Source organism: Seriola aureovittata, chromosome 4 (genome assembly GCF_021018895.1).
Source record: "Seriola aureovittata isolate HTS-2021-v1 ecotype China chromosome 4, ASM2101889v1, whole genome shotgun sequence".
NCBI classification, from domain to species: domain Eukaryota; kingdom Metazoa; phylum Chordata; class Actinopteri; order Carangiformes; family Carangidae; genus Seriola; species Seriola aureovittata.
This window is the reverse complement of record NC_079367.1, coordinates 21,579,801-21,595,214: the sequence shown is the minus strand read 5'-3', so window position 1 is coordinate 21,595,214 and position 15,414 is coordinate 21,579,801. Positions and strand designations below refer to the sequence as shown.

General features: G+C 40.2%; 1 protein-coding gene across 2 annotated transcripts; it reads left to right on the top strand.

Moving 5' to 3' along the window:
- Positions 1-1,581: 1,581 nt before the first annotated feature.
- On the top strand, positions 1,582-14,185 carry p4ha3 (prolyl 4-hydroxylase, alpha polypeptide III). 2 transcript variants are annotated; one of them, XM_056374437.1, is made up of 14 exons: positions 1,582-1,908; positions 3,319-3,473; positions 3,596-3,819; positions 6,893-7,042; positions 7,131-7,182; positions 7,333-7,490; positions 8,053-8,229; positions 10,509-10,573; positions 10,766-10,925; positions 11,062-11,124; positions 11,615-11,683; positions 12,249-12,303; positions 12,600-12,696; positions 13,215-14,185. In XM_056374437.1, the coding sequence occupies exons 1-14, from the start codon at positions 1,721-1,723 to the stop codon at positions 13,234-13,236; spliced, it is 1,635 nt and encodes a 544-aa protein (XP_056230412.1). In that variant the 5' UTR covers positions 1,582-1,720; the 3' UTR covers positions 13,237-14,185. The 2 variants fall into 2 exon arrangements, with proteins under 2 accessions (XP_056230412.1, XP_056230413.1); XM_056374438.1 differs by lacking the exon at positions 12,249-12,303.
- The last annotated feature ends 1,229 nt before the right edge of the window (positions 14,186-15,414 follow it).

The following is a 15,414-nucleotide window of genomic DNA, read 5'->3' as shown; positions in this document are numbered from 1 at the left end:
AATTGTGAACTCATCCTTTAAAAAGCACTGAGTCAAATTTCTTCCATAAAAGGCCTTGGAAGGTATGTAAAGGCTTAAGCAGTGATGTCAGTTATAACATGTTTTTCTGATTGCAGGCCAAACTAAAATGGGAATTGTTTCACCTGCTGAATCGTTTCTTGTGGAGTGTCAGTGAGGACATCAGGACATCATATTGTTCTGATCTATAGATTTACAGACTATTAAAGCATTTGTGATACTTTGAGAAAACAATTTTTCAGCACTGAACAAGAATTAACCAGGAATTGATTAAGTCTCTTGTGCCCTCTGCTGCCCTGTGAAATCAATTACAGCACCACTTTTTGGGACAAGATCAACACCTTTATAGATCCACTGCTGTTAAATATAAACCATGCAGGCAGTGCTGGTAAATCCGTGCCAGCAGCATCAATAAAGGTTACTCAGTCGTGTGAATGAATTTAATCTATCATACCTGCAGCTGCTCTGGGATGCAGTATCTCATTCTCTCGTTGAGCATGCAGTGCTGATCATGCAGGATTTATGGATTACTTAACACACTAATATTTGCATGCACAAACCAGTGTGTTCCCAAAACTGCCACCTGAAAGCATAGGCAAATACATACAAATTATCCTGTTTGATCAAAGTTTGCCAAAACTGTGTTACAAGAGTGGTGGGGTTTTTTTGTAAGGATACTTATTGTGTGGTTGCAACAATATAAATATCCAAATAAACAGTAATACAGAATTTAACTTCAAGCCAATATCTCCTTTATTTTTAATCCTTTAACTAAATTAATTTAATTTAATTTAATTTTTATATCATAATTTAAATATGTGTAAAAAACATTTTTGTACTGATTTTATATTTATATTGTTGATAAGTATAATTTATGAGGTCTAGAGATATCTATTCTTTAATTTTCCCTCTTTTTTCTTTCTTTGCACATTCTTGTGAATTCAATATTAAAAGTTTGTTTTGGGTAAAAATATTAAAGTGGTCACCTGTAAATCCCTTGTTAACTGGTTGTTTTTGTTACTGTGCAGCCAATCACATCCTGATGCCAGTAGTGGTTTCATCTTACACCCAATAATAATCTCCTTAATGATTTACAGATTTGTTTTCTTAAAAGTCTATACTGTAGAGCTCACTACAGTCTGGTTGTTGTACAGAGCTGCAGCCTGCAGGTGTCGCTTAATACTTATATACAGCCATAACTTCTTTTTTAAGAAAGCAAATGTTTTACTTTAGCCACCCACTTCAAAGCATTAAACTTAAACTGAAAAAAACATCTATATATATAAAGGTGGCATATATTTATTTGTATTTAGCCAGGTTCATTTCAATCAGAAACAAGCACCACAAACTGGCGCTGGACCCAGACTCCATAAAGCTTTCTATGATGTTATCATAGAGGAAATATAAACCTGTTGGGTGAATACACAGATGAGAAACTAATTGATTTGGTTGAAGTCAGGCTGGTCAGTGAAAGTTGATCCCCAGATCTGAGGGAGATCCTCATGTGGACTGTAGAGACACGTTAAATTCTCACAGAGAGAAGGAGGGGAGGTTAGGGGAGGGGAGAGGAAGGGGTGGGGGGCGCCAGGAGCAAATCCTGAAGATCCTCGGTGCTGCAGTTCAGTAAAAGTGAGAGGGCCTCAGACACCGCAGCTGCTGTCGAAGAACGGGAACAGCTCAAAGTTTATTTCCTGCACTGGAGATGAATTGTCTTCCACGTGTTTACTTCAGCTGGGCTCTCCTGACTGTAGCTGTGTTCCCCGCGTCTTCAGGAGAAATGTATACATCGCTGCTGAACGTAAAGCAGGCGATCAGCGTTGAACGGAAGCTGATCGATTACTTGAGAACTTATATTGACCAGGAGCTGGAGAGGCTGGAGGACATCAAACGGTGAGTGACATGCAGGATGATGCATGATGATCACACTTCAGAGGGATGAGCGCTTTTTTCCATTTCCATGCGTGAAGTGACAGTTTTTCATTGATATCCCCATAGATTTGTGGCTGCCCAAGCGTCAGAGACAGCGCTGCAGCTGTAATATATTTGTGGACAATTAAAGGAAAGATCCGCTCTAATTGCTCTGTGGTGATGATATCATCCAGTGGCCGATCTTGGAGCTGCTCTACACAGTGAATAATAATGGAACAAAGTTTTTGCACATGATGATGAGAGCATATGTGGAGGTTTTATTTGGATATGGTCACGTCAGAGACACAGCTGGGAAGCCTGCATTTAAACCTCATATCTTGGAGGCCTGATTTCCATCCCAAGAAATTAGCAATTATACCAATGACCTGAGACAATAAATTGTGAAGGGAGAACGGCTTTTAGGATCTTCTCTCTCTTGCCCAGAAACTTTCATTATGTTGGAGAGAGAATGACTGATGAGGAACAGGACTTATCAAGTCACTTCCCACCAAATTTATGCTCATGATTCAACAGTTTCTGTGTGGAAGTCACTGCCACGAGTTTTATGGAGGAGCCATGACACTTAAGACAGGAGCTCAGTTGTGGTGGCTTTTTTTGTGGTGTGGAGTTGGAAAAAGAGTCATTTCAGACATCAGCTTTATTGATCTGTTGTGACATGGTGAGAATGGAAATATTACCAAGATTCAAGGTTCAGTCATTCTTCTAAATGAAATGCTGTTCCACCAAATAAAGCAGATGAAAACAAATAAAGAAATAAAAGCAGATAAGGCAATCATAGATGAATAGATAAAGTAAGTCTAGGAACACACTGAGCTTCTGTAAAGTGTGCTGAGTTGCAAATTTGAAAAAAATGGCAGCTATTTCAGAAGTTATGAGTTCATGTGATAAGATGCAGGTTTCCATCTTTCTTTTCTGAAAATCTAGATTCTAGATTCTAAGTTTTATTAGAATTTGTGGGACTGCATCATACTACGTGATGAGATTTAATGGTTATTTCTTTATTTTTCTTATAATATTTTGATATCACTACACTAGTTATTTTCTCTATATTTGTGGGTTATTTCATTTCATGCAATCAGTTTATTTCCAGTGTATTGTCTGTATTGAGTAATCAATGTATTTTGACTATTTCCACACTGATGAAGACCCAGTGAGGTCAAAACTGGTACATTTTTAAACCAGTACACCTGCCTGAATACAGGGTTTTAATACAACTTTTCCTCTTGTTCTGCCCGAAGGTCGTTTTCTTTTCTATGACCAGTGTTTAGACCTTCAGGAGCACCTTAAGGTTCCCAGGACTACATGTGAAACTGACTGAGCGCTTGGTCTCTTCTTTCCTTTTGTAACCTCAGTTTATGTTCTTTCACGCAGATTTTATGTCAAAGTGTCTGACCTTCACACTGAACTTTACAAAGGCCCGGGGACTGCGATGGCAAACCCTCTGGTGGCATTCACCCTGATCAAGCGGCTGCATTCAGAGTGGCTGAATGTCGTCTACAGCAACGAAGCCTTGGAGAACGCACAAGGTTGGCTCACTGCCTGCTTCACAGACACATCTGGTGGTGATAACTAAACACCCCCCACTCTTCTCTGCTGTCACCAACCCCCACCCCCCACCCAGTTCACCTTTTGGCTTTCTGCTGTCCAGCCCTCAGGTCCGGTTACGAGGACAAAGAGGCCGATCTGCCCAAACTGGAAGACCTCCAAGGGGCCGCCAAGGGGCTGATGAGGCTGCAGGATGTGTATGCTCTCCAAGTTACGAGCCTCGTAAGGGGTCGTTTCCAGAGAGTCTCTAATGGAAAGCCTATTGATATCTACATGCCCACAGTCTCTGTCCCACTGTCTGGTGATGACTGCTTTCTGGTTGGAAAGGTACACAATCCATTATTTTCCTTTGTTGCTTCATAACATAGTTTTAAACCTATTTCTAATGGTAATGGAAGCACTCAGAACCTTTATTTAAGCAAAAGTACCAATACAACAATCTAAATATACCACATTTCACTACACTACAGTATTATCAGCTTAATGTACTTATAGTGTCAAAAGTACGCTTTCTTCAGAATAATTTTTTGGAGGTAGGTTTTACTATTTTATATACAGTTAGCCAGGTGAGTACAGTGGCTCCAACCTAGGGCTTGGGGCCCTCCATCAAGTCACAAGACAAATCTGTGGGGTTGTGGGATGATTAATGAGAAAGTTTTGGGAAGTTTAGAGGTGAAATCACTCATTTGTGGAACTCAAAACAACTCGTAGACATCTGAAATGTGATAAGGAGCCCTCAACAGACAGCTTTTTTTGGAAAGGGTCACATGCCAAAAAAGGTTAGGGACCACAGGGCTTAATCTTCAACATGTGTTGGTTTTTAATCTGCAAAGTAACTAGTACCTATGGCTCTTAAATAAATGCAGTGGAGTAAAAAGTACAATATAGTATAGTACACGTACTTCAAAATTGTACTTGAGTATAGAACTTTAGTAAATGTACTTTCTTAATTCCCATCACTGCTTATTTGTCACCTCTCCATTCCCTAAAATATAGCAAAGGACATGTGATGTAAGAGTGCTGGGACGTCTGTCATCCTTGTGGGTCACTTTTTGGACTAATAATAAGCTACAACTGCCCATGTCAACGAATGAAATTGAGAGATGTTTGAAGATGCTGCTGTGAAAAATTTCCCTCCCTGATTAACATCCCAACCCAAAGCTCTGTCAGTCATTGTGTACAGACCGTCAGCCTGGAAAAAGTGGAATTCTTCCCATTGCGTGCCTGGGAATCCATTTCATGTGAAAATGAATATGCTATTCTACAAGTATGAAAAAAAGAAAAAAAGGTTTCCCCACAGTAGATTCCACTGTTTATGTACAGCGGTGATGTGTGAGGACAGGGCAATGTGGGGGAGAGACATCCTCTTGTATGGAAAAGACATTATCTCACACAGCAAACCTTAAGGAGTGTTTGGAGTGAGGAGCAGAGCTTGCCTTCACTTGCACTGCGGCTGGGATTATATATGAGACAATCTGTAAACGGAGATGCTTAGCTTTTGGGGTGTTGTCAGTAAAAGAGCTGCCTGCAAATACTTTTATATGGCTGTTAAACCTCTCTTGAAAACCAACATGCTGTGTTAACAGAAACTTGATTAAAGCTAAAGCAGAAATTTTAAAGCTGTCTGAAGCTTCCCTCAGGCAATGAGACAATCTGCTGAATATGAACTATTTTTAAAGAATTCACTGGTTCTTTAGCCCATTGCTTTAGAGGCTAACAGCTCCCAAATTAAGGGGTGTGATTCTGTGAAGTGGGAGTTTAGACGAGTCCGTGTGTTTGATTAGCTGAGTGGTGAGTTTGTGTGTGTGTGTGTATTTGGGGGGTTAAATGCTACACTGGTATTTTTGTCTGTGTGCTGTCTGCAGGGGTTGTGGATATAATCTGTGATGGGAGGAGCCACACGCCACCCAGTTCCCATGTGGGTGCTGTCAGGCTTTTAGTCAGCACCCACTTAATCAAGTCAAGTCAGCTCCAAAAGGGGTTTGAAACCAGGTGAAGAGCAAAGGAGACTGTAGCCAGTGTTCATGACATACATGTAAAATTACTGCTCAAGGCGTCCCTTGATCAACAGACATGTATCTTCATCCGCAGGGTATTTGACTGAGGAGCCCAGGGTGATTAAAAAGGTCAAAGTTGATACAGCAGAACCACAGACGTCGACTTTTTTATTCCACGCATTCTTCTTTCTGGTCAAAACCGGGCACCTACAATGCAACTTGACCGCCAACAATTAGGTCACAGATTTGGGTGTGCTATGTAAAAAGCAGCTAATGTAGCCTCAGGCGACAGTTGTATCGTGAGTTCACTTCTTTCTAACTCCACACCCCCAGATTTTTTTCATTTTCAAACTTGCAGTCTTCAGAGCAAACTGACTCTGACTGAAATAATGTCACTTCAGGCAATTAATCACATTTTATGCCGCTCCCTCTGGAAAAGGCTCTGGAAAAGGCTTTGAAGAAGTTTTTCTGTATAAATATGAAGTAATACGCCCAAAAATGTGTAATCTGTCAATACAATCAATATTTTGGGGTTTTGGACATTTTATAAACTAAATGATTCAACAAATAACAGAGAATGATATGATGAGAATGATAATGACAATAATTGTTAGTTACAGCCATACACTACATACTGTAAGATCAAGACGTCAAATGTGTCGAAAATCAAGATTTCACTGTTACAGCACTCTCAAAAATAATACAAGTCATTGTTACACCACATCTTGTAAATAGTGCTTAGGTTAAATAAAGCTGCTCTTGTTAAAGATTGTATTTAATCAGGTATTCTCATTAAGATCAAGATCTTTTTGCAAGAGAGACTTGGGTACAGCAGAAGAATTAAGATCAGTGATAAGACAAGCTAACGACACAGAAGCGCGTTCAAGAAGCATTAGAAACTATCACATGTATCTCGAAAAAAGGTCCAAAATTAAAAGGTTAAATTCATCCAATAGGATACTTTCACATTTTAAAGTCTCACATTGTCTGTGCTGGTTAATCAATGTATTGGACATCACATTTCTGCTTTCCTGCTACTTGCCACCAACTCTAAAATGCCATTTTTGTAATTCTGTTCCATTGAAGTTGAAGTAGCCAAAATGGCTTGGCCCACAGGCAGCCTATGTCCAGCATGCCAGGGTGACAAAATTACCCCAGCTGCATGACGTGATAGAACTGGCAGAAGAAACTGGTCTGATTCTGGCTGCTGATGCCAGCTCAAAACTTGAATTACTGTTGTTAAATGGATGCAATTCTTACTAAAAATCATCTCAGATCTCAAAACCTCTGGCAGCCATTCATGCAACATTATGCTGGCATTTGGGCCTACATTGCAGAGACAAATTCTCTTAAAATTGCTATATAGTAATAATTAAAAGTAACCATGGTGTTATTTTACACAGGTGGCCTACGAGCAGGAAGACTACTACCACTCAGTGCAGTGGTTGGAGGAGTCGGTGCGTCTCTTCAGGGGAACCGGAGGCGAGTGGAGCCCTGAGAATGAAGGGACTTTAGAGGACGCCCTGGATCACCTGGCCTTCTCTCACTTTAAAGTAGGGAGAAGGACATTTAGAAAAAAACGAAGAATGTAAGATGATTGATGGTTTGGACTGCTCTGAATTTCTCGTTTCTCTGTTTCAGACAGGAAACGTCTCCTACGCTCTGAGTCTATCTCAGGAGTTACTGCATTACGGTACATCTTTTAAGTCAAATTGTTTTTTACTGTTAATTCTTCCTGTGCTGCATAAACAGTCCCTGAAAAACCTTCTTCACAGGTTGTATCTTTGCTTCAGTGAACAGTGTGCCTTCTCTCCCTGACTGCACTTCATTTGTTTCTTCTCAGATCCAATGAATGGAAGAGTTTTGCAGAATGTTGAGAAATATGAGAAGCTGCTGGTCGCTGCTAGTCCACCCAGGGTCAGTGGGTTGAGGAGACCCACAACCAAACATGTAAGGACCAGGGACACTTATGAGAGACTCTGCCAGACCCAAGGCTCTCAGGTATTCATCACAATTAATCATTCTGTACGCATGCCATGAGTTAGACAAATATATGGAAGGGATCAGGGAGACCTTAATACAACAACCAGAGTATTCTTAATCACAAGCAGAAGTCAGAGGATCAGCAAAGTCTGTAGGATTCATCCTGTAGTTACTATGAAATGTCTTTAGCAGTCCATACATCCATTAGTTGTTGAGATATTTCAGTCTGGACCAAGACTGAAAACTGTAAAATGGTTTGTGTTTCTGTTGTAATAATCTAATACTGCAAAACATATAACTGTATAATGCTCAAAATGGGCATTTTTTTTATCCCCACAAAACTAAGATGTTTTCATTGTCATTTAAACATCTCCAAGTAATTCGTCAAGTATTTGATAAAAACGCAGTTTCATCCATATTAAAGAGCTCATCAAGATCCAAGTTTGTGATGGGAGTTTCCTTGGCCATAAAAAGGCGTATGTGGGGACAGAACAATGCTAGGAGTAATTTGTGGTTGAAAAAGAAAAGGTTCCTGTTTTGATCTTGTTAATGGACTTCAGATGCCTGTTTCTCCTCACAGCCAATGCATTTTGAAAACCCCAGACTATTCTGTGACTACTTCACCAACGACAATCCTGGGCTGCTACTGCTGCCAGTAAGACGTGAAGTGCTGAGCCTGCAGCCGTATGTGGTCCTCTACCACAACTTCATCACTGACACAGAAACTGAAGATGTCAAGAGGATCGCCCAGCAAGGAGTAAGTGCCGGCGCTGTGCATTTTTATCATAATTTATGGGTGAAAAAAAAGATATGGTGCGTTTCCAATATGTCAGTTATTCCAATTCGGTCATCAAGTTTTTTTCTTGGCAACAGCAAAAGTTCAAAAGAGTCTGTTCAGTTTGTTGAAATCAATAAACAGATGAATCATCGTAGAGAATCGAGTTAACATTTGGCTATTGCCATGTAAACACCCTGTGTCTTAGTTCCACATTGAAGAATCAGGTCTTTTTGAACAGGACCAGGATCAGGGTTTTTTATTTGTCCATGTTCAGTCTGTTTAGAATATATTGTGAATTTGTTAGGATTGGCTTTGTTGGTATTACTGGTTATTTTAGGATGTTTCCTAACACATTTTTATTTTCCTCTATCCCAGATGTTTGCTTTCCTGGAATTAAAAGTGTAATCAAATTGTCAGCCTTTGAGCAGGGCTAAGAAGTTGTCATTTCACTTAAAGTGCAATCTCAAATTGAGATATCTTCTATAGCTCCTGTCCTCAAACTTTCTTAAGTCCGCCTTTTATAGACCAACCCACAGGAAGTATATAAAAGGGCAACTACTGTTGTTCCATGACATGAGCTGTGGGTTAGCATGGACTCAGCACTTTATTTCTGCTGACTGAAATAAGAACAATACTCACAAGACATCACTGGTCATCCACCACATCTTCATCACCGGCACTGTGTCTAATGTTTTCTTGCCCTCTGACTTGAAGGATCTAATAACATAGCTGTGTATTTATTTACCTGCAACTGAGAGTTTGTGGTCTTTGGACATTTACTCAAGTATTGTAATTAAGTATTTTCGTTTTATGCAACTATTAGTGTCACTCCACTACAGGGAAGACTGCCAGTATATAAAGTAGTTCAACACTTAGCTCCACCGCGACCAACAGTAGTACAGCACATTTTGCTCATTAAACTTTTCCGTGCTAATATGAATTCCTATCCAGAGGAATGGTGTCTGTCAAAAGGGATTATTTTTGTAAATATTACTTTTGCATATATTTCCTGGTAATGTGCTCTGCTGTGTGGTTCTCTGGCTGCTGGGGTCTAAGCCAACCGTGAACCTTTTCCTGATGGAAAGATCCTGGAAAGACCCTATGGAGGAAGAGTTGATCTGCTTCCAAACATTTAGCGCAGCGTAAAGGAATGAGGGATACATTACTATGAAAACTTGGCAGGGTGTCTCAAACTGTCCAAATGACCCTGCAGGGCTCCTCTGGTAAATATTCAGTCCTCTATCACTGAGCTTCAGCATTTATCTAACACAAGTATCTAAAATGAAACTTTAATGAAAGCGGCTCACAGTATGCTGACTAAATAACTTTAGGGAATATTTGGTGGGCTAACTCAACTGCTGCCTTATAGTTTCTGTGAGGTTTTGGCATTGTTCAATGACTTTTCCATCCTTTGCTCAAATGGAAACCCACGTACTTATTTCATCATCGTGTCAGCTTGTGGGTTGATTGAAAACAGGCCCAGGGTACAGTATTAGTTTGGAGCAGTGAGCAGCATTGGTTAACCATGAGCATGGTTTACACTTTGCTCGTGCCGGAGAACCAACAAGAACACAAGTCTGTTTTGTGATTAACTGATGTGTGAAATAATTAGTTGACTTACTCTTTTTTTATTTGTATTTAACCTCTTTTGAAATGGTTTTTGTCAGTCCTTTAGAGTTGAATGAAGTAATGTCTCTGGTGGTCATAAGGTACCTGGATGTTATCAGAAGTTTGAGCTGCAAAATTAACCAGGAATATTGTATTACCTTTTCTCTGAATATAACACTGTAGTAGCTTATGTACCAACTTCAAACTGTATAACATGAGCAGAGTGCAGTGTGACGATTCTGCTGTCCAAATAAATCACAGAGGCTCAATTTTAAGTAGGGAATACTTGGTCCAAAACATCTGGATCCCCCAGACCCCCGTCTAGACTCAGAATTTGAGGTCTACTTTGAGGCAAAAGGAGACTTGAAACTATTATCCGTGAGAAAGTAGTGTATCTGCACATTGGTGAAATCTGTTCATCTCGGCATCCTTTTTGATGGTTTGCAAGTCGAGAATGATGATTTGTTATCTAAAGCGTGGCGTTTTTGGATTATTTTGTCTGATCTGCTCTGTTTTCATTTTGGATACATCATTGGAGCATATTTTCGTGCTATTACTCAGACTTTGTCAGTGCTTGCAGCTGGACATCAAAGCTTGGTTCCTGTAACAATCACAAACGTAAGATGCTGTTTTCTGTCTTTGCTAACAAGCTGACAAGGTCTGTGGTGGCAGCCGGAGAGAAACAAGCGACAGCAGACTATCGCATCAGCAAGAGGTACAAATAACCTACAATACTTTGTAACTTCTAACAGTTTGTTTATGGTATGTTGTTTATTATCAGTTATTTAATTCGTATTAGCAAGTTTAGAGGGTTAGTCCTAGTGCAAATTGAATTCCACACATTTGCAGCAAAAATTACTTACGTATGTAAATGATAGATACTTTTATAAATATGTCTTATTTCTAGTGCATGGCTGAAGGACTCAGCACACTCCATCGTTGGGAAGCTGGACCAGAGGATCTCTATGCTCACAGGTCTGAACGTGAAGCATCCATATGGCGAGTACCTCCAAGTGGTGAATTATGGGATTGGTGGCCATTATGAGCCTCACTTTGACCATGCTACAGTAAGTTGATTATTAGACCTGTTTAACAAATTGCAACACTTTTTATATTTCTGTAGACTTTGCATGTTGACTGTTGTTATATTTATAATGAATTACTGCTGCTTTCTATTGTCTGTTTGCATTTGCATGTAACCAGTCACCTTCAAGTCCCGTGTTCAAACTGAAAACTGGGAATCGAGTGGCAACCTTTATGATATACGTGAGTAAACTCTTACTCTGACCATCTTCTGACCCTGTATGACCCAGAGCGCAGCCAGAGGTTCTTGGGCAGGTTCTTGGTTCCTGTTGGCTGATCCAAAGCCTAAATTAAAAACAAAGATGTCAGGCTCTTGCCACAAAAGCTGCAAGACTTTGGAACAACCTGCCTAGGTCTGACCTCGGTGCCTAAATTACACTTTTATAGATGTTCTGTCATGCGGCAAACATAAACCAAACTCTATTTTCTGACTGTCTCTGACCTTCATCATACAGTCTGCTTCTATAATTTTGCCTTTGAATATCTTATTTGTTCTTTTTCGTATGATTATCATTAAGAAACCAATGTGAAAATCTGAGTAAAATTGGATAGTGATAACAAAAGGAATCTCTTTTTGTGAGACTTTGAAAACAGCGCAGCAGACTGATTGGTTTTTCATAACACGGGCACATAAACACAAGACACAACTCTGAAGGAATGTCCTTTTCCACAGCTCAGCTCTGTCGAGGCAGGTGGGTCCACAGCCTTCATCTACGCCAACTTCAGCGCTCCTGTCGTGGAGGTAAACACACTGTGCGGGTGTCTGAGATAAGCTAAAAGTAGCCTCTTTTGTCTTCATGTCATTTTTGCCTGGAGCTAGATTATTTTCACCTCTCTCACATTCTCTGGTGCAGCTGTCAAAATGCCAAAAGGTCAGATCATAGCAACATCAGCCATGAGATTTTTTTAACCACAATACTGCTGTTGTATAGTTGAGCGTCAGTGGAGGTCGGAGCTGTTTTTGGGCTGATAAATGAGCTGCCGTGGAAGGTTTAACAGGCCATCCCTGGGGTTTAACCTTTCACCTTTCTGACATCTCACTTCCTGGCTGTTTATACAGAAAATAACCGAAGCTGATAAACTGATCAAATGACTAATTAAATATTTAATTATGCTTGAAATTCAGGTGTGTCTGTTATTATAAGATTAAAGATAAATTAGTAATACACAGAAAAATAACCTTGACACCTCTCTGTAACTGCAAGAACACTCTCATTAACTGTTCTCTACCCACTTGTGACAGCATGTACATATGTGCCTGTCCATCTTTGTTACTCTGTTTTTGTAATCTATTTAACTATTAACAGGGCATTGCTGTAAAAGAGCATTCAAGCTCAGCCAACTTACCCTGTATAAACAAAGGTAAAGTAAATAATCATTTGATAACAGATTAGTGAGGATATTCTACTTTTCTGTTTTTTATATTAATCTGAATATCTTTGGATTTTTGACTGAAACAAAACAAGAGATTTGATGAAATCACCTTGGGCTTTAGGAAACTGCGATGGGCATTTTCACTGCTTTCTGATCTTGCATAGACCAAAAGATTCATTGATTAACCAGGAAAATAATTGTGAGATCAGTTGATAATGAAAATGGTTGTTGGTTGCAACTTTACTTTAGACCAAAACCCTGTTTTTTTCTTTTTCATATCACAGAAAGCCGCCATCTTCTGGTGGAATCTCCACAGAAATGGTCAAGGAGACGTAGACACCCTGCATGCTGGCTGCCCTGTGCTTATTGGGGACAAATGGGGTAAGACTCAGTGGATTCAGGGTATGATGTGATGATGCTGTCAACAGGAGCCAAGAAGTGATGTAAATATGGAAAAAAAAAAGCAAGTCACATGACTTTAGACTTTAGTTTTATTTTAAACATTGCATTAATATCGAGTTGTTTTCCAGTGTTGCTGTTACACAGGAGCAACTGTTCAATAGCGAAGCCACATCTGTGCTGCGTTATGCATTTAGAGATGTTACAGAGTGCAGTTCAGACATTGAGGGCTCATCTTGGAAGCTAAACATCTGCTGCCAGTTGGCTTAGGCCAGCAAACTCCCAATGCTGAAACATGTGCTAGGGACCCAGTTAAACTATCAGACAGACATTAATCATCACAAAGCAGCTGCAGAAGCATTTGGTGGCTGTGTTGTTTTTAGCAATCATATATATATATATATTATCAGAAATTAATGTTAAGGCTATACTTTGCCAGTGGTAGAAGAAGTATTCAGACCTTTGGTAAATCTGTCTGTAAATCTGTCTGTATGTTCCAGTGGCAAACAAATGGATCCATGAGTATGGCCAAGAGTTCCAACATCGCTGCAGCCTGAATCCTGAAGAGTGAGAGGGGTGGAGCATTAGCTGGGCCCCTTTGAGTACAAGAGCCAGCCTCTACAATTGAGAGGCACACTTAAAGGCGAAGAGAAGGAGGCAGCCAAAAAGTGAACACACAGGCAGGGAGGGTGAGAGCCACGAAGGGGCAGCCTGCATCTGTGATTGGAGCTCCAGGCCCCAGGGAGCCTGGAGCATACAGCGGACACTTCTGCAGTGGACATGGATAGCACACTGCCGAGAGGAGTGGAGCTGTTGGCAATCGGCCCCCAGAGGCCAAATGCTCTCTTGCTCCTACTGGCCAGATTCTGCAGATGGAGAGAGGCCTCTGCCTTCACACACTGTGCTGGTTTCAGTTAACTGCGCAAGGCTGTTTACCTCCTGCTTGCTTAAAATCGTATATGTTATGCAGCTCTTTTCCTATGCTGGGCCCACTCGAGGGTCTGTCATTACAGTCAACACAGCTGAACTTTGTTCAGACTCTCAACACTTTATTTTCTTTTATTAAAATCTGAAAATGCCAAATTTACAAAGATGGGCTACTCAGTATGCCAGGATGAATATGTATAAACTGATGCATAAGACATCTAGAATCTTCTGGGTTTGAACATTTGTTACTGTATGAGTGATACTTCTCTGAAATGTTAGCACCAGCAGATGCAGAACATGTAGTCTACAGGGTAGAAAAAAGTACTTTATGACTTATCTACAGAGATTTTGGTTAAAGTTCTTCTGTGTTCGGTCATCTCAGACCTCAGGACTCCAGTTCAGACTGGTGCTATGAGTCAAAGGAACCAGTCATTATGAGTGTGCCTGTTTATTCCCAGCTGACTGAACGATGTGGTCATCACTGCCTGTGGGAGACGCTCTCAATTTGATATGATGTAATAAACTGTTTAATGGAACAAGTGAACCAGATCTCTCAGCCTCTTTTTGAGCTTCAGAGGCTGGTCATTAATCATGTTCATCTGCACACCCAATGATTGTGAACCTGTCTGTTCCAAACTTCATGTCTGAACTCACACAACCAACACTGTCTGCATACCACTCAGATATTTCAGATGTCTAAGTAGGTCATAACCCAACTTAAAACATACAGACATACATTTATTCAAATTCACTGTATGAGCTTGAGGAAACAGCACGCATCTCAATGTGTGATTTTTTGGGACTTCCTGCTGCAGTGAAAGTGAGAAAGAGGAGCCTAAGAACCTAACATCTGCTAATAACTTCTCTCCAGCTCACCACAGTTCACACAAACAGACAGACATTCAACGCACACACACTAACACACAGACAATATAAGCACAGGCCATGTACTGGATACATGTTGCACATTCCAGGGTGTGCACTAAACAGCAGGACTTAATTATTTTCCCTGTGAACTGATGAATAGGAAGACCCAGCTATTCTGAAGCTCTGTCCAATCTGACTGCTGATACTAATATGAGATTAGTATCATTAAAAACACTGTTTAGCTACATTTTGACTCAAAACATAAAGTATCAGTCCACAAACTTGTTTGTTTACAGAAAGTACACAATATTAGACCTACACTGATAGAAAAACATAGTCAGACTTATATTTTCACAGGACCAAAAAAACCTCAAACCTCACTTTTCCCAGAGTTCCAAGGGCTTCATTCTGCACTCGTCCTGTGTGCCCTCGGTGGCCCTCAGTGTTACCACAACAAACAGGGCTGCAGAGGTACTTGTTGCTAAGCAAGAACATAGTCCAAACTACCTAAAGCATGCATGACAGGATCACAGGTCAACCTCGACATATTGTCACGTACATACAGTAATTCTGCACATTAAAAGAGGATTTTTTTTTGGGAACCTTCCTAACTTGTCAAAGAAATTAGCTAACTAGGTGATAGCTTTTTTATAGAGACAGTGAGTGAGTGACTGACAGAAAAAATGCCTAGCAAAACAGAAAAGAAAGTAAAGCAGAAATAAGTTCAAGGAAGAAGGAAAATCACTACTTAGTCCTGTCACTGAGCAGCTTTCTCTCACTAATGGAAAGATCAGTGCTTCCCTCTGCTGGTGATGTTAAAGAAGGCTGCATATAGGCAAAGAATGAGCATGGTGCTTTTATTGTAACAAATTAAAGTTTCACAACAGTTTGTTTTGTTTTTTATCA

Excerpts from the sequence above, each read along its gene's own strand:
- p4ha3 (XM_056374437.1), top strand. The coding sequence starts at position 1,721 with ATGAATTGTCTTCCACGTGTTTACTTCAGCTGGGCTCTCCTGACTGTA. Across the intron at positions 1,909-3,318 it reads AGGCTGGAGGACATCAAACG|ATTTTATGTCAAAGTGTCTG; the intron begins GTGAGTGACATG and ends TCTTTCACGCAG. Across the intron at positions 10,926-11,061 it reads CTCACTTTGACCATGCTACA|TCACCTTCAAGTCCCGTGTT; the intron begins GTAAGTTGATTA and ends GCATGTAACCAG.